The 18,477-nt window shown below is 42.1% G+C and overlaps 2 protein-coding genes across 14 annotated transcripts in view; one reads left to right on the forward strand and one right to left on the reverse strand.

Annotated features, from left to right (window-relative positions):
• The window catches only part of iqch (IQ motif containing H), a 185,769-nt gene extending 171,990 nt beyond the window's left edge, over positions 1-13,779 (reverse strand). For 8 of the 10 annotated variants that reach the window (XR_009508418.1, XM_059953001.1, XM_059952999.1 and 5 more), the window contains exons 1-3: positions 13,667-13,779; positions 5,292-5,414; positions 495-592 (exon numbers count right to left, since the gene is read on the reverse strand). Coding sequence is in view for 8 of the 10 variants with exons in the window: in XM_059953001.1 (XP_059808984.1) it covers positions 495-592; positions 5,292-5,414; positions 13,667-13,720 (275 nt within the window). In the remaining 2 variants the exon portion in view is untranslated. Of the gene's footprint in view, positions 1-494; positions 599-5,291; positions 5,415-13,666 lie in introns of those variants that run through there. The other 2 variants (XM_059953000.1, XM_059953003.1) reach the window with 2 other exon arrangements.
• Positions 13,780-14,160: 381 nt separating this feature from the next.
• Positions 14,161-18,477, forward strand: part of aagab (alpha and gamma adaptin binding protein) — a 60,460-nt gene continuing 56,143 nt past the window's right edge. For all 4 annotated transcript variants that reach the window (XM_059953010.1, XM_059953011.1, XM_059953012.1 and 1 more), the window contains exon 1: positions 14,161-14,318. In XM_059953010.1, the coding sequence (XP_059808993.1) occupies positions 14,252-14,318 (67 nt within the window). In that variant the 5' untranslated portion in view covers positions 14,161-14,251. The remainder of the gene's footprint in view (positions 14,319-18,477) is intronic.

Genomic DNA, 18,477 nt, shown 5'->3' on the forward strand with positions numbered 1-18,477 from the left:
GGAAGAGAAAACAAACATGTTGTGGTGAATGCCTGAAAGGAAGATGAGTCCAGAGTTCTTCATTTAAAGTTCTGCACTATCTTATAAAATGCACACTTTCCATTTGTTCTGGGTTGAATGTCAAGCTAACAACTTGGCCTCATAAAACAACTGAACGCTAAAGAAATGACAAGGTTGCCGCCTAATGTGCCAAACTTTACCTTTACCTTTTACTTATTATCTTATAATGGAAAAAGAAATTCATGAGTAAATCAGTTCACAAATATGTTCTGGCTCTTATTACTTCCAGCGGTGTCTCTCCTGAGCACACGCAAATGCTCCATTTTCATTGTGATATGGAAACTCAAACTTCTATAACTCTCCATAGGGAATTTCAAACAAGAATTTTACAATACTTACAATAAAGACTGGTTCCCTTAGATTTAACATTCCATTCACATGACCAAATAATGACAGACCGAGTTGGCATGAACAATATGCAATGTATTACTTACTCTGCTAAACTGCAACCAGCTGGCAAATCTCTGTACTCTACTGCAGGAAGGGTCAACACTTGTCTATTGATTGAATTCAAGTACTCTGCCGCATGTCTCTGTAGAAAAGTAGATTCTCATCAGGATGTGGCAATTGAAAAGCTTGAATAAAGACAAAAACTTCTTCGGTTTGCACTGACCATTAACCATAGATTTGTATAATTTAAAATAGCTTGTGCATATTTTTTCTTTAATTTAACTGCAGAGCTGGAAAAGGGACGAGGTCAACACCCATGCGTCCGCCCCCCCCCACCCCCCCAGCCAAGGCATTAGAAGAGAGGACAAGGAGGTTAATGATGATCAAATTGCAGGCAAGTTTTTATTTATTGTCTCACTGGATCCTTCACATGCTCTGAAGAGCAGTAAAAAGTGACAACAATTTTGAAAATCTTGCCGAAATATTCAATTGAATTTCTTCTCATAGCTAGTGAATTGTAAAATGAACTAAAGCATGAAGACACTCCTTTTTGGGATGTTTGTGTCAAGTGAGTGTCCCAGACAGTACTTCCACATCTGAGAGATAGGGGAAGGTTCATGGTCCTTAGGTCATTCCAGGGAAATGTGGCCTTTCCTGCACTAGATTGGGACATGCTTGTCAAGTGAATTAAATGGCGCTGATTCCTCTGCACATTCATTACACCACCAGTATCCAATCTCCAGCAACCTCTTCCACGCACTCTCAATTATCTTTATTCCATCTGTTAACTATCAGAGCATGGTTGTTGGTGTCCAGCTCATTTACAACAAGAGTTCCCACCCTTTTTTATGCCATGGACCCCTAACGTTAACCAAGGGTGGCTAAGTTTTATAGCATTGCCCCAGACGCTGCTCTGCATAGAAAAGAAATGCGGAGCGGTTCCATCTGCCACAGAACATTCCAAGATGGATGTCATTGTTCAACACTCTCCTCTCCAACCAGGTCCAAGCCCCTTGTTTGGCCAGGCCAGCTGTTTTAGCTAACCTCTTCTCCTCTACTACCTCTCGTATTTCCTGCGTTACAAGCTCACGGCGCTCCTTACCTGTAGAAGATGACCACCACTGGTGAGTTGTCCATCCAAATCCCTGGAGGCCTGGCTGGGTAGCCCCAACTGTCTCCTTGTCTTTCAATCTAGACTCTGCCTCATCAACTGCTACATGGGCCAACCACTTCCTGCCTGATCTCACATCCTGCTGGGTGTTCTTGATGACAAGGTCTTTTGAGTCTTGAAGCATCAGGAATGATTTTACTTTGGCTACCTTGACCTCTTCAACAAGGGATTGCACTAGAATGGTAAGCTTAGTCTGGTTGCTGTGGATTGCAACATTGGTGAGGCTGCTCGGTACTCCAAGCCACTTCTTCACGTACTTGTTGATCTTCCGTTCCATTGCCACTTCATAGACAGTTAGTGGCCACATTATCCGTGGCATCAGTCCGTACTGCAAGCACCACAATTTCAACTTGCCAGGCAAGCCACACTTTTCGACAGACATCAGACTGCTGCTGATCTGTTCTCCTGTCTCTTGAACCCTCTTGGTTTCTCTCAGCTCCATCGCCCAAGGCTCTTAACTGGTTGGTCCTGAATGGATGGAATCTCCTCTCCACAAAGGGTGAAATGAAAGTCAAGCAGCTTTCCTCTCCTAAGAACAAGGCTTCTTGACTTCTTGGTCTTGAACTTCATTCTTCCCCAATTCATTAGCTCCTCAAGTCTAGATGGTACACCTTCCACTGCCTCCGTGCTAGGACCCAAAAGAGTGAGATGATCCATAAATGCTCATATTGCTGGTAACTCCCTTCCGCCATTAAGTGCAACACCTGGTCCCGCTGATTCTGCAGCCCTCACAATGACCTCCATGGCTAACACAAAAAGGATGGGTGAAATTGCAGATCCGATTGGGATTCCAACATCCAAGCTTTGCCACCTAGTTGAAAACTGCTGAGTGGAAAACCTCATCTGGAAATCATTGTAGTACTGCATAACGAAGTTCCTCACCTTAGCAGGAATCTTTAGGAATTCCATCACAAACTCAATCAGGGAATGAGGAACAGAACAATACACATTTACAAGATCTTGCCAAACTACAGCCAGATTTCTTCTCAACTTTTTCGACTCCTGGATGGTATGCCATATCATACTAGTATGTTCAAAGCATCCCAGGAAGCCTAGTATTCCTGCCTTCTGCACAGATGTCTTTACCAATCCATTCTCTATCACAAAAGAAGATATTCTTTCTGTTAGAATGCCAAATATAATCTTCCCCTCTACATTCAGAAGTGAAATTGGTTGGAACTGATTCAATGTAGTAGAATTCTCTTCCTTCTGGATGTACACTCCTTCAGCCTCACTTCATGACAAAGGAACAACACCTTGTCTCCACACCACCTTTAACAATCTCCACAAGTATTTCCTCAGCTCTTCACGTTTCTTGAATACGGCACTCCATTAGGTCCTGGCATTGAACCTGACCTTGCCTTTCTGATGAACTGTTCGATTTCTGCCAGTTTGGGTTCTGACAGATTGAACTCCACTCCTGGCTCGGTAGGCTTCACAAGCCCTGAAATGTCAGGCAAAGGAGCCTCCCGCTGTTCGTTATGGTAAGGGCTTGCCAGGTGATCCTCACGTTCTTGTTGAGAGATGTTAAGCTGCCCGCTTTTGCTTTGTTCAAACAATTTCTTTGTGAATTGATGAGGGTTCTCAAAGAACGACTTTCTTGTCTTCTCCCTCTATTGACGTTGTGACTGCACGACAGAGTGATGCTAACTTTAATCGAACTGTCACTAACCATAACATCTGAAATTTACCCTGGGTTGAATGGTTTTGTCTGACACTCTGGGACAATAAATTAACTATAATCTTCAATTTTCTACCTTTAATGCAAATTCATAGTAATACTTAAATTAATTCAGTGGAAGAAGTAACAAATCAAACAGTTCAAGAAGATTCATCTTTGAGAAGATAAATAAATATTTATTTTGTGAAGTTATAAAAACCTTCAGGAGTACAACCTAAGAGACCAACAGAACTATTTTAGCACTATAACATCAGTGTTCAGGCCTTAAATTATGAAACAAATACTTTGAAAATGTCAGCTTTATCCTGTAAAATTCTAACATTATTATGCATCCCTGAACATCTACACCTGATCCATTTTTCTTGCCTTGTTCAATCATGTCCACTATTGATACACCGATTTCTTGCCACACCAGCAGGGGGAGGCAGTTGTCCCATCTGTTTCTGCCTGGACAAGTTTCCCAACCGTAGGCTGCGTGTGAAACTAAATCTTGGCTTCTCGCCACTTTTGAGAAGATGCAGTGCACTTTCAAAAAGAAATGAATAAAATCCTTCTAATATGGTAGGTGCCAAGTCCTGTCTGGAGGTGCCCTCATTCAAAATTAAATTGACAAGGAGAACGAATGGTTCGGTTGTTTTTTCTCTTTTCCATTTATTTTCCTTTTCCAGCCTACTAATTATACATAACACTCAAGGAAATTGTCAATCCTTCATGAGCTTGTTAAAAGTGCAATCCATTTATTCCATTCCCTGGTTATTCCCCCAGTTCCTGCATTTTTCCTCCCCTGCAAGTATTTATCAAAATCCTTTATGAAAGCTAATATTGAGGCAGTTTCCATTACCCTTCGCACGGCACATACCAAATCCTAACCACTCAAAGTAAAAAAAAGCTTTTCCTCATGTTGGCTTTGGTTTTTTGCCAATCATTTTAAATTTGTGCCTACCAGTTATCAACCTACAAACCACTGAAAGTTCTTTATTTATTTTGTGAAAGTTTTAACAACCCTTAAATGCTTGAAGTAAATCTCCTTAACTTTCCATACTTTTCACCTGAAATGTAAATTCAGTTTTTCTCTTTCCACAGACGCTGCCTAACTTGTTGACTATTTCCAAGAATTTCTGCTTTTAATATAGGTTTCCAGTATTTCTAACAATTTGATTTTATATTTTTGTTTAATATTATAGCTGATTATTATTTATCAATTACAGTGGATTCTGGTTAATTGGGACCAGTACATTTTGGCCCAATTTAGCAGCTGACCCAATTAACCAAAATTTCATGGAAAAGGTTAAAAATGTATGGAAAAGGTTAAAAATGTATAAAAAAGACAAACTGGGTAACAAATTATGCATTTAAATGAAATACAGAACAAATTAGAACTCTACCAATACTACTGCAGTACTATAATAACGTTTTAGCTCCTAATACTTATCATCAGAAGAATTCATCCGTGTCTCATTCCTTTGACCAAATGAACAAAATCAGTGTAGACACCTACTGCAGATAATAGACTGCATTCATACAATGGTATGCTCCAAATCTTCATTTTCATTGTAACATTCAAGATTATTTTCAATACCTTGAAATACTCCATAGTTTCTAACTTGTGGAAATAGTGAAATCATTTAATTTTTGCTTCTGGCTGTTTCTGGCATCTCAAAGCCTTAATGCTTGAAACTGCAGTGAGTAAAACAGTTCTGAATTATCTTACTGCTTATTTCTCACCAACTATGAGTGACAAAATGTGTTGTGTCTAACAACCATGCAAGTGCACAGGACTAATGCTAGTTAGAAACTGTTTGGCAACAGACTTCTGTCCCAATTAAGCAACATAATGTCCCAAATAAATTAAGGGACTCACAGCTATTTTCTTGATTAGTTTTTGTTCTTTAAGAGTTGCCCCAAATAAGTGCTGCCCTGATTAACTGATGGTCCAATTAACTGGAATTTACTATATTAACCAGTACAAGTTCACTCAATTTCACTGACCTTTAGCCCAATTTCAGTCCTGTGTATGGCTGTTTCAAGTGACTGAATGTCCACTGCCTCTCCTTCATTTTGTATTGTTAAATGCGAGATTTTCTCCTTCAGCTCCTTAAGATCTTCTTGAACCTCAAGAGCAAACAGAATAAATTTAAGCTCAAGTTCAAGTTTATTGTCATTCAACTGTGTAGTTGAAAATGAAACAATGTTCATCTGGACCAATGTGTACAACACAGTACATATAACTCACATACAACATTCTAAGTAATATGACCATAAATAAATTAACAAATAAAATAGATAATAAATGAGTGTAACTCAAATGTGGCATAATTATCAGTTACATCTCATTTACTACCACCTTCATTTCCAAATCAGAAAGCTACGAGTTCAAATCCCAAGCCAAATCTGAGCATCATAAACTAACCTACTTTAGCTATACTGAAGAAATGGTGTACTGACAGAAATACTGTCTTTTGGATAAGAAATTATACAAAAGTTCTATCTGTACTTTCATATGGATGTAAAAGATCCCTGTGGGACTATGCTAAATAGAGGAGAGGATCCACACACACAATGCTGGAGGATCTCAGCAGGTCAGGTAGCATCTTTGGAAGGGAATAAACGGTCAATATTTTGAAGGCGACCCTTCATCAGAGCAGCCATCTCCGTATTCCTTCTCAGAATGCCTCAATCAAAAATAAAAGATTTGTTTGTAATTGGATTGCTGTTTCTGGCAACTTGCTGAGCATAAACTGGACATGTTCCCTAAAGTGACTTTACTCCAAAATTATTCATTTCAAAGTGTTGTAGAATATTTTGAGGTTGTGAAAGGTACTATAGAAATCCAAGACATAAGAGATTCTACAGATGCTGGAAATCCAGAGCAACACACACATTGGGCACCACAGGAGCATAGCAAATAGTGTTTTGCTATTACAGCTCGACACAACAGAAACTCGGAGTTCAATCCCGATATCCTCTGTAACGAGTCTGTACGTCCACCCCGTGGAATGCGTGGGTTTTCACTGGTCCTTCAGTTTCCTCCCACAGTCCAAAGATGTACTGGGTAGGTTAATTGGTCATTGTGAATTGCCCTGTGGTTAGGTTAGGGTTAAATTGGGGTTAGTCTCGGGGTTTGCTGAGTTGATAGCTCAAAGGGCCAGTAAGGCCTATTCCATGCTGTATCCCTAAATAAATAAAATAAAATAAAAATTACTGGAGGAACTCAGCAGATCAGGCAGCGCCTATAGAAAGAAATAAACTGTCGACTTTTCGCACTGAGACCCTTCATCAGAACTGGAAAGGAGGAGGGAAGATGCCAAAATAAGAAGGTGGGGGGAGGAGAGGGAGTACAAACCAGAATATGAAGCCATGTTGAGAGGGAAGGTACAGCAGGTGGGTGGGAGAGTGGGGGTGATAAAGTGAGAAGCTGAGAGGTGATAGGTGAAAAGGGTAGAGGACTGGAGAAGAATCCAGTAAGAAAGGAGAGTCAACCATGGGAGAAAGGGAAGGAGGTGGTCGGCAGGTGAGAAGAAGTAAGAGAAGAAGGAAGTGGGGGAGGGAAAAAAATAGAAATTACAGGAGGTTGGAGAAATCAATGTCCATGCCATCAGGTTGAAGGCTATCCAGACAGAACATGAAGTGTTGCTCCTCCAACCTTCTGCCTCATCATGGCAGAAGAGGAAGACATGGACTGAGACGTCAAAAAGGGAATGGGATAGGAATTAAAAATTCCCTGGATATCTTTGCAGATGGAATGGAGGTGCTCAACAAACCAGTCCCCCAATTTATGTCGGGTCTTACCAATGTAGATGAGGCCACATCAAGAGCACCAGATACAGTGGATGACCCCCAACAGATTTGCAGGTGAAGCCTCACCTGGAAGGACTGTTTTGGGCCCTGAATGGTGGTGAATGGGCAGGTATAGCATTTCTGTCACACACAGGGATGTGGCCCATAAGGGAGATAAGTGGGGAGGAACAAATGAACTAAGGAATCATGGAGGCAACAATCCCTGTGGAATGAAGAGTGAGGGGGGAGGGGTGGATAAAGATATATTCGGTGATAGGATCTCTTTGGAGGTAGAAGAAGATGAGCAGAATGATGTGTTGGATGCAGAGGTTTGTGGAGTGGTAGGTGAAGACAAGAGGAATTTTACCCCTGTTAAGGTGGCAGGAAGATAGAGTGAGCGCGGATGTCTGGGAAATGAAGGAGATATGGGTGAGGGCAGCACCAACCATGGAGGAAGGGTAAACCCCATTCATCTCTGATATTCTGGAAAGGAAAGCTTCATCATCAGAACAGATGTGGTAGAGTCGAAGAAACTGAGAAAAAGGAATCTCATTTTTGCAGAAAACAGAGTGGGAAGATGTATAGTCAAGTTAACCGTGGGAATTGGTAGGTTTATAGAAGATATTGGTATACAGTTTGTCTGCAGAAATGGAGACAGGGAGATTGAGAAAGGGAAGGAAGTGTCAAAAATGGACCAAATGAATTTAAGGGCAGGGTGGAAGTTCAAGACAAAGTTGATGAAATCAACAAGCTCAGCATGGGTACATGAAGCAGCACCAATGCAGACAATAATGTAGATCAGAAATGATTGGAGAGCTTTACCAAGGAAGGCTTGGAACATGGATTGTTCCATGTAACCAAAGAAAAGGCAGGCATAGCTGGGGCTCATGAGGATACCCATGGCTACACCTTGAGTTTGGAGTAGGTGGGAGGAGCTGAAAGAGAAAGTTGAGGGTGAGGATCAGTTCTGCCAGACAGAGTAGGGGAACAGGTCAGATCTGTTGTCGAGAAAGAAGTGGAGAGCTTTAAGGCCTTCTTGATGGGAGATGGAAGTGTATAGGGACCGGACATCCGTGGCAAAAATGAGGTGGTCAGGGCCAGACAATTAGAAGTTGTTAAGGAGATCAAGAGCATGTGAAATGTCACAAATGTAGGTGTTGAAGTCAGGCTGGTTAAATCCAAGAAATCCAAGTCTTTCTTTCATCTCATTGTTTCAAAAAATGCGTCTACGGATGGAATAATAAATCCAAACTATACCCAAGCTCCCTCAAAATGTATCCAACCCAGTTAATGGTTCAGATTGTCTCTGCTGACATAAACCTGGACTTTTGATGCTGGCTATATTAGTGCCACACTCCTATAGAGCAGAATATCACAAAATTAAATGCAAAATTATACAAGTGTTTATCTAAACAGATAAATTATTTTAGCACCAATAATGGAAATGGAGTCATTCTTGTTGTTCCTTTAGTTTTTTAATAGCTAGCCAACCTTAATGTTTTAGAGATATACTGTCTATGTAACCCCTTCTGAAAAGTTGTATGTATTTATTTATTGATACAGCACAGTAACAGGACCTTCCAGCCCAATGAGCACCATGCCACCCATGTGATCAATAAACCTACTGATCTGTATGTCTTTGGACTGTGGGAGGAAACCGGAGCACCCTGAGGAAACCCACACACTCGTGGACAGAACATAGAAATTCCTTACACACAGTGGTGGAATTGAACCTGGGTCATTATTACTGTGATAACTTTGTGCTATTATCAAGTAGGAGGTACAGGAGCCTGAAAGCACACACTCAGCGATTCAGGTACAGCTTCTTCCCCTCTGTCATCCGATTCCTAAATGGATACTGAACCTGTGAACACTACCTCAGTTATTTAATATATATTATTTCTGTTTTTGCATGATTTTTAATCTATTCAATATATGCATACTGTAATTGATTTTATTTATTTATATATTTTAATTTTTTTTCTTCTTCCTCCTTAATATAAGGCATTGCATTGAACAGCTGCTGCAAAGTTAACAAATTTCACGACACATGCCGGTGATAATAAACCTGATTCTGATTCTGGTAATTGCTATGCCATTATATGGTTCCAGATTACAAAAAGTATTTATGAAGCAACTTTAATGTGGTAGTTACTCCGAAGGCACTTTACTTACTTATATATTTTTAATTTTATTATGAGGCAACTCATAATAGACCCTTCTGAACCCGGCAATTCCCAATTTTACCCTAGCCTAATCACTGGATAATTTACAATGACCAATTAACCGACCAACTGGTATGTCTTTGAACCGTGGGAGGAAACTGGAGCACCTGGAGGAAACCCACATGGTCACGGGAGAATGTATAAACTCCTTTCAGGCAGTGACTGGATTTAACCCAAGTTGCTTGAACTATAAAGTATTGTGCTCATCACGACACTACTGTGCAACTTCTGGAATCATTATCTAAGAAAACATGAGACTGAATTACATTTATATCAGGTTAGAGGTCTTCATGGGTGGCTTAAAGGAAGAAAGATATAAAGAGTCTTAAGGAGAGATTTTCAGAGATTAGCTCTTGGCATGCTGGCCAGTGCTGGTGCGAGTACAGTCAGGAGTGATTTGGAGTGCTGCTGATGTCAGAGTCTGGGTTAGAATACTCAGTGATGTGTACATTGAGTGAGCTGCCAGAGAAAGTGGTTGGGATGGGTACAATATCGACTTCCAAAAGGCATTTGGATAAGTACATGACTTATGAGGACGCTTCTAGAACTGTAAGTAAGTACATAAGTAAAATTTATTATTGAAGTATGTATACGTTACCACATGAGATTCATTTTCTTGCAGGCATTTACAGGGGAAAAAATATACAATAAAATTTATGAAAAACTGGACATAAATGAAGACTGATAAACTACCAATACGCTAAAGAAGATAAGTTGTGCAAATAAAATTAATACTGAGAACATGTCCTTGAAGATGAATTTGTAGGTTGTAGAATCAGTTCAGAGTGCATTTATCCAGCAGGTTGAAATGTTTTTCATTGGAGCATAGGAGAATGAGGAGCGATCTTATAGGGGTGTGCAAAATCATGAGGGGAATAGGTAGGGTCAATGTGCACAGTTGTTTTTTACCCCCAGCAATCTGAAATGAATAGCATGAAGGGATAGGTTTAAGGTGAGTGGAGAGAGATTTAATATGAACCTCAAGGGAAATTTCTCTTCACGCAGAGGGTGATCATTATTTGGAAAGAGCTGCAGAGAAGTGGTTGAGGCAGATAAAATAACTACTTCTAAAAGACAGTGGGACAAGTACTGGAGATGGATTAGGAAGGTTTAGAAAGTTATGGGCCAAAGGCTGGCAAATGGGAAGAGCCTGGATGGGCATTTTAGTTAGCATGGACTAAGAGGTCCAAAGAGCTTGTTTCTATGCTGTATGACTCTATGGATAGGAGAAGTTTAGAGGAAGATGCAGACAAATGGGCACCTTAAATGGCAAGGACGAGTTGGGCTGAAAGGCCTGTTCCTGTTTCCATGATGTCTAACTCTAAGAAAAGAGCACCAAAAGATGTGATACGGGAAGATATATTTAATCTAGAGTATTTCTTCAACAGAGGGTGGCAGGCACAGGTCATAATGGGACACAGCGTGAGTCAAGTCTCAGGTCTGCTGAGGTTCCCAGGACACCAAGAGATTGAGATAGAGATCGAGCAGGAGGATACGAGATAGAGAAGGAGGATGGGGGAAGGGGGAGAAGTCAGCAGGGAAGGAGAGAGAGAGATAGAGGGGGACGTGAGATAGAGAGGGGGAAGGGAGACAGACAGACAGGCAGACACCAGGTGTGGAGTTAGTTTATTATTGTTATGTGCACCAAGATAAAGTGAGATATGTCAACTAATGGGAGTGGTACCTCAGCAACAACCTGGCACTCCACTCAACGTCAGTATGACAAAAGAGCTGATTGTGGACTTCAGGAAAGGTAAGATGAAATAACACATTCCAATCCTCATAGAGGAATCAGAAGTGGAGAGAGTGAGCAGTTTTAAGTTCCTGGGTGTCAAGATCTCTGAGGATCTAACCTGGTCCCAACATATCAATGTAGTTACAAAGAAGGCAAGACAACGGCTAAACTTCATTAGGAGTTTGATGAAATTTGGCATGTCAATGAATACACTCAAAAACTTCTATAGATGTACTGTGGAGGCATTCTGACAAGCTGCATCACTGTCTTGTATGGGGGGGGGGTGTTGTGGCTACTGCACAGGGTTGTAAATCTAGAGGCAGCTCCATCTTGGGCACTTGCCTGCAAAGTACCCAAGATACCTTCGGGAAGCGGTGTCTCAGAAAGGCAGCGTCCATTATTAAAGACCTCCAGCACCCAGGGCATGCCCTTTTCTCACTGTTACCATCAGGTAGGAGGTACAGAAGCCTGAAGGCACACACTCAGTGATTCAGGAACAGCTTCTTCCCCTCTGCCATACAATTCCCAAATGGACATTGAACCCTTAGACAGTACCTCACTTTTTAAAATATACAGTATTTCTTTTTTTGCACGTTTTTAATCTATTCAATATACATATAAAGTAATTGATTTACTTATTTATTATATTTCTCTATTCTATATTATGTATTGCATTGAAATGCTGCTGCTAATTTAACAAGTAATGATAATAAACCTGATTCTAAAAACACGAGGAAATCTGCAGATGCTGGAAATTCAAACAACACACAGAAAATGCTGGTGGAACACAGCAGGCCAGGCAGCATCTATAGGAAGAAGCACTGTCGACGTTTTGGGCCGAGACCCTTTGTCAGGACTAACTGAAAGGAGAGATACTAAGAGATTTGAAAGTAGTGGGGGAGGGGGAAACGTGAAATGATAGAAGACCGGAGGGGGTGGGATGAAGCTAAGAGCTGGAAAGGTGATTGGCGAAAGTGATACAGAACTGGAGAAGGGAAAGGATCATGGGACGGGAGGCCTCGGGAGAAAGAAAGGGGGAGGGGGGAGCACCAGAGGGAGATGGAGAGCAAGCAGAGTGATGGGCAGAGAGAGAGAAAAAAAAACAAACAACTAAATATTGTCAGGGATGGGGTAAGAAGGGAGGAGGGGCATTAACGGAAGTTAGAGAAGTCAATGTTCAGTCCTTCCAGGTGAGGCGACATTTCACCTGTGAATCGGCTGGTGTGGTATACTGCGTCTGGTGCTCCCGCTGTGGCCTTTTATATATTGGTGAGACCTGACGCAGACTGGGAGACCATTCCGCTGAACACCTACACTCGGTCCGCCAGAGAAAGCAGGATCTCCCAGTGGCCACACATTTTAATTCCACGTCACATTCCCATTCTGATATGTCTATCCATGGCCTCCTCTACTGTCAAGATGAAGCCACACTCAGGTTGGAGGAACAACACCTTATATACCGGCTGGGTAGCCTCCAACCTGATGGCAAAAACATTGACTTCTCTAACTTCTGTTAATACCCCTCCTCCCCTTCTTACCCTCCCTGACATATTTAGTTGCTTACCTGTTCTCCATCTCCCTCTGGTGTTCCCCCCCCCCTTCTTTCTCCTGAGGCCTCCTGTCCCATGATCCTTTCCCTTCTCCAGCTCTGTATCACTTTCACCAATCACCTTTCCAGTTCTTAGCTTCATCCCACCCCTTCTGGTCTTCTCCAATCATTTTGCATTTCCCCTTCCCCCCACTACTTTCAAATCTCTTACTATCTTTCCTTTCGGTTAGTTCTGACGAAGGGCCTTGGCCCGAAACGTCGACAGAGCTTCTCCCTATAGATGCTGCCTGGCCTGCTGTGTTCCAGCAGCATTTTGTGTGTGTTGTCTGATTCTGAAAAGCTTATTTTGTATACTGTTCATACAGAATAAATCACTGCACCGTGCATTGAGCTACAACAAGATAATAACTGTGCAGAATAGACAATAGACAATAGGAGCAGGAGTAGGCCATTCTGCCCTTCGAGCCAGCACCACCATTCAATGTCATCCACCACCATCCACAATCGGTACCCCGTTCCTGCCTTCTCCCCATATCCCTTGACTCTACTATCTTTAAGAGCTCTAACTCTTTCTTGAAAACATCCAGAGAATTGGCCTCCACTGCCTTCTGAGGCAGAGCATTCCATAGATTCACAAATCTCTGGGTGAAAAAGTTTTTCCTGACCTCCGTTCTAAATGGCCCACCCCTTATTCTTAAACTGTGGCCTCTGGTTCTGGACTGCCCCCAACATCGGGAGCATGTTTCCTGCCTCTAGTGTATCCAATCCTTTAATAATCTTATATGTTTCAATCAGATCCCCTCTCATCCTTCTAAATTCCAGTGTGTACAAGCCCAGACGCTTGTGGAGATGTTACAGAATAAAGTGTCGCAGCTACAAAGAAAGTGAAGTGCAGGTAAGTAATAAGGTTCAAGATCATAAGCAGCAGGCACGTTGTGAGGTCAAGGGTCCACGTAGTGAACCAGTCGATAGTGGGGTAGATAGGATCTGTTATAAAGGTTTAACACACCTTCTTCCATAACCCTCCCCCCCCCCCCCGCCCCTACCAGCCCTGGCCGGCAGGAAGACAGATGAGTACCTGGACCAGGATGTGCCCCACTTCAGTGTGGGCTTTGGTGGCGTGTTGCGCCATTATCGGGGGGCAACTGCCTCCCGTCTCTCTCACCGACTCTCCATCCTCACCCGCTGGGTTCCCATGGCAACAGAACACAACCGCTGCCACAGGCCAAGACCGGGGAGGGGGAGCTCCAGCACAGTCTCGGTGATCAAAAACCATCACAATCCACACATGTGCCCAATAGTTTAAATACAGCCCTTAACATGCATTATAACAATAAACAAAAAACCCCCTGCCGTTGATTTAAAGGTCCCTTGTGTATTTTATAATGTGATTAAAACATTTATCCTCCTCCAGCAGCAAAGTGGTACATTCCACCCTCGGATCCTGCGGATGAGGAAATAAACCGTTTAAGGAATAAATAGTTACGTTTAAAATGATATTTTATTCTTATGGGTTGCAGAAATGAGCAATAGCTAATGTTGAGGGGTGGATTTGACTGTAAAGGAGGGGAGGCTGTGTTTGGGGCTGTTGCCAGGGGTGGAAGCCCAAGCGGAAATAACCCCCCGCGTTGTCAGGGTGAGGGGTTAGAGTTCACCGCTCGGGATGGAGGCTCCGAGCGTCCTGCTGGTGAGCTGCTGCCCGAGCTTCGTGGAGGAGAGTCTGGTGAGAGGTGAGCGAGCGAGTTTATCCCCCGCCAAATCCGGGCAATCGAATTCAGTCATCAAACCAGCCGTGCCCTACCAGCAGCGGGGGCGCCGGAGGCCTAAAAGCCCAGGAGGAGACCATTGGGCCCGTCGAGGCCGTGCCTTCTCCCGGAATTGCAATTGGCTTATTAGTGTTGCATATATCGAGATATAGTAAAAAGCTTGTCTTCCAAAATGTTGATGTAGACCAAGTCATTACAGAGTGCATCGAGGTAGAACAAAGTAAAACAATAACAGAGTGCAGAATAAAGTGTAATAGCTATAGAGAAAGTGCAGTACAGGTAAATAATATGTAAGACTATAACGAGATTGGTTGTGAGGTCAACAGTCCATCTTATTGTTGTAGGAAGGCTGTGCGATGTCTAACCATTTAACTATAGTCACAAGATGTTCTGCAGAGCAACACAGAAAATGCTGGAGGAACTCAGCAGGTCAGGCAGGATTTATGGAGAGGAATAAGCAGAAAATATTATGGGATCTCAGCCTGAAACGTTGGCAATTTATTTCTTTCCATAAATGCTGCCTGACCTGCTAAGTTTCTCTTGCGTTTTTGTGTGTTATCAACAGAATATTCATCTTGTCAGGAATACCCAAAGCTAATGGTGTATTTTTTGTGTGTGTTCATGAGGAAACACCAGAGCCAATCTGCATACAGCAAACTCTCCTAAGAGCATTTGTCTTCTTTGCATGTTAGAACAGGTGAAATGAAAAACTTCTCGACGGCACCATCATTAGCATATTGCCTCACATAAAGCAGCATTCACAGGATAAATTAAAACATAAATTATATACAGATTTTACAAAGAAAGAAGCAATTTAAATAAAACTGTCCACTTTACTACAAAATGATCAGATTGGTTATTGTGTGGCTAAACTAATTAATAGGGGGGGGACTCTGGATGAAGAAAAGTAGCTGTTCTTGGGAGGTGTATGTCACTGTCAAGGCCAGCATTTATTGTCCATTCTTAATTGTTTCCTTTTCAGGGTTGGACAGGCAGTAGTGGTTTATAGCATCTCTTTCCCATATAAAAAAAGTTTGGATCATCAATACTGTTGTCAAAAACAAAACTGTCTCATCCCCCTGTGTGGCTTTCACTCTCAATTCTGTGTCCTTAGGCCCTTTAACTAATTGCTAATGGGAGTGGTTTCCTCTTATTAAGGCACTGTAAACTACTCATTGTTGTGCACTTTTCTATCAAATCTCAGTGTTTGCCCTAAGGAGTACAGCCTCATCTTGTGCTGAGTAGCCCTTTGGGTGAAAGCCCTCACCTGGTGTAGTATTCCAGTAAATCTTTTCTGTGACTTCGAAAGGACACTCAGAGCTTTCCTAACGTCTGATGACCAGAGAGTGATGAAGCATTCAGGTTGTGGCCTTGCTAGTGATTAAGAAAGATTTGTCTTAAACTGTCTGCTTGCATACTCTGTACACCTTTGTCAGTATGTCCTGTCACTTTCGTGAAATTATGCACACATGCACCAAAGAGCCTCTGTTCTTGCGCACATTAGAGTCATTATTTAGTCTATGCTGACTTCACTCATTCCTTTAAGGGTCAGATTAGAGTTTAGGGACAGGGACGTGGAAGATTTGAGAGGTTAGACCAGAGTCAAGTTCTCTGCTGTGCTCTCTGCTTTCGAAGGACAGTGGCGTGGTTGGGTGTTGAGGGGCACCTGGAGTATAGGATTGCTGGACTCTATGTGGGTATGAGGTGGGGAGAGGGAGGAAAGGGCTTGCTTTGCTGTTGTAGTTTAGTTGCTTTTGTGTACTATTTTGTAGTGTTCTGTGTTCTGTTGAGCATTATAGACATGCTGTGTTGGTGCTAGAATGTGTGGTGACACTTGTGGACAGCTTTCAGCATATCCATAGTTGTGCTGGTTGTTAGACAAATAATGCATTTCACTGTATGTTTCACTGCACATGTGATAAATAAGGGAATCTGTATCTTTCTGATGGGATGCTAAATGGAGGGCCAGTCTCCTGCGATATTTAATTTTCCAACGAGTAAAGAGCTGTGTTAGCCTGATACCCTAGCCAATATTTACCCCTGAGCTCACCAGAGTCATCTGTCCTGGGCCAGTCTTTCAAATCGTCTCCATCTGTAGCCCATCTGTGAAGATCCTTCAGTTCTCAGGGATGAGCTATTTTGAGCTACTGTTGACAATTTTTGTAGCTCTGAGCTTTTAAGGGATGGGGTGTCTAGCCCCATGCCCAACTTTCCTCCTTTTGCAGCCGGTCTTGGGACCATCCATGGAGTTAACTGCAGGTTTCTGATCCAATAACTTAATGGGTTGGTTGTTTGATTAATATTCAGGGGCCTGGACTTTTGATTCAGGACAGGAGTTCAAGTCTTACTGGATCTTCAATTAAATAAAAAGCATTAAAAAAGTGGATTCTGGTTAATTGGGACACATCAGGACCAGTTACATTTTGGTCCAATTAAGCGGCTACCCATGTTAGCGAAAGTTTCATGGAAATAGTTAAAAATGTATAAAAATGACAAGCTGTCATTTAACTGAGTCACAAATTATGTTTTTAAGTGAAATACAGAACAAATTAGAACACTACCAATACTAGTGCAGTACTATAAAACTGGTGTGCAAAAGACAGCAAATTGTGTAAATACAAAAAGAAAGAAATAATAAGGATAAATAAGCAATAAATATTGAGAACCTGAGATGAAGGGTCCTTGAAGGTGAGTCCATAAGTTGTGGGTACAGTTCAGTGATGCGCAAGTGATGTTGAGTGAAGTTATCTCCTCTGGTTCAAGAGCCTGGTGGTGTGGCTCCTGAGGCTCCTGTATCATCTTCCTGATTGTTATTGATGCAGGAATTCATCCTGTGTTTACTGGCTATGTTCTTTTGATTGACTGTAAGTGAACAAAATCAGTGCAGACACTTCGTGCCGATAGTGGATAATCTTCATTTTCATTGTAACATTTAAGATGATTGTCGATACCTTTAAATTGGAAAATGTGCCACTCAGGTGGATGACGGTTGGGTTGAGTTGTTCTCCAGTCTATGCAATCCACTTACAAACTTTCTGTCACCATACGAGGAGACATCATCAGTGCCCTGTCACTTGTGGTGGTCCTTTGAATGCTTGGCCCTTTATATACTTTAAAATATTTACAAATGGGTTGCCAAGAATGGAGCACAACTCATCCCAATCATACCTTTAAGTTCTTTGTAGTGCCTAATTTATTGAAGTAGTGAAATCATTTCATTTTCATTTCTAGCCATCTCTGCCATTTCCAAGCTTGAATGATTGAAACCACAATGAGCAAAACAATTCTGAATGTCTTACTGCTTATTTCTTGCCAACTGTCAGTGACAAACTGCACTGCCTTTTGAATCTGCATCAGTCAGCCCAGATGGATAACATAACACAAGCACACACAACTGATGCTATTTAAAAACTGTTTGCTCTAAGCATGGTGTAGTTTCTGAAGGTCAGACAAGTGTATGCAACTGACACTAGTTAAAAGCTGTTCAATAACAGTCTCCTGCCCCAATTAAACGAAGGGATCCCAGCTATTTTCTTGATTAGTTTTTGTTCTGTAAGAAGTATCCCAAATAAGCGATCGACCTGATTAATCAATGACTAAGTTAATGGGTATCCACTGTATTAGTAACAGCGATCACAAAATCTCTGGTTTGCTACTTCCCCTCAAACTCCACTCCTATTTGGTCCAGCTTAGTCGTGACTCCAGATTCACATGTGTGGTTGACACTTTCTGCTGATGAGTTCAGTAATGGTGTTGGTTAAGTTACTGGTTGAGCAGCCAGCATTCTGGACCACTGAAGAGACTAGAGCAGGCATGGGCAAACTATGGCCCACGGGCCATATGCGGCCCGTTAAGCTTTTTAATCCGGCCCACAGAACTTGATGAAATTATATTAAAAAACCTTGTTAAGGTTTTCTCCCCGCAATTCTGGCATTTTCCCAATAGATGACGCACTCTATATACATTGACCTTTGTTGAGGTGCAGCGTATTACTCCACATTTGCGCTTTACTTTGTGACCTTGTGGCGACCCATTTCCTGGCACATCCGAACCGGCTCACAATTAGCCAGCATTCCGGCTAAGGGAGATAGCCTGCGGGGATTTGCGAGCACAGAGCTCCGCA

This window comes from Hypanus sabinus, chromosome 28 (assembly GCF_030144855.1).
Source record: "Hypanus sabinus isolate sHypSab1 chromosome 28, sHypSab1.hap1, whole genome shotgun sequence".
Lineage (NCBI taxonomy): Eukaryota > Metazoa > Chordata > Chondrichthyes > Myliobatiformes > Dasyatidae > Hypanus > Hypanus sabinus.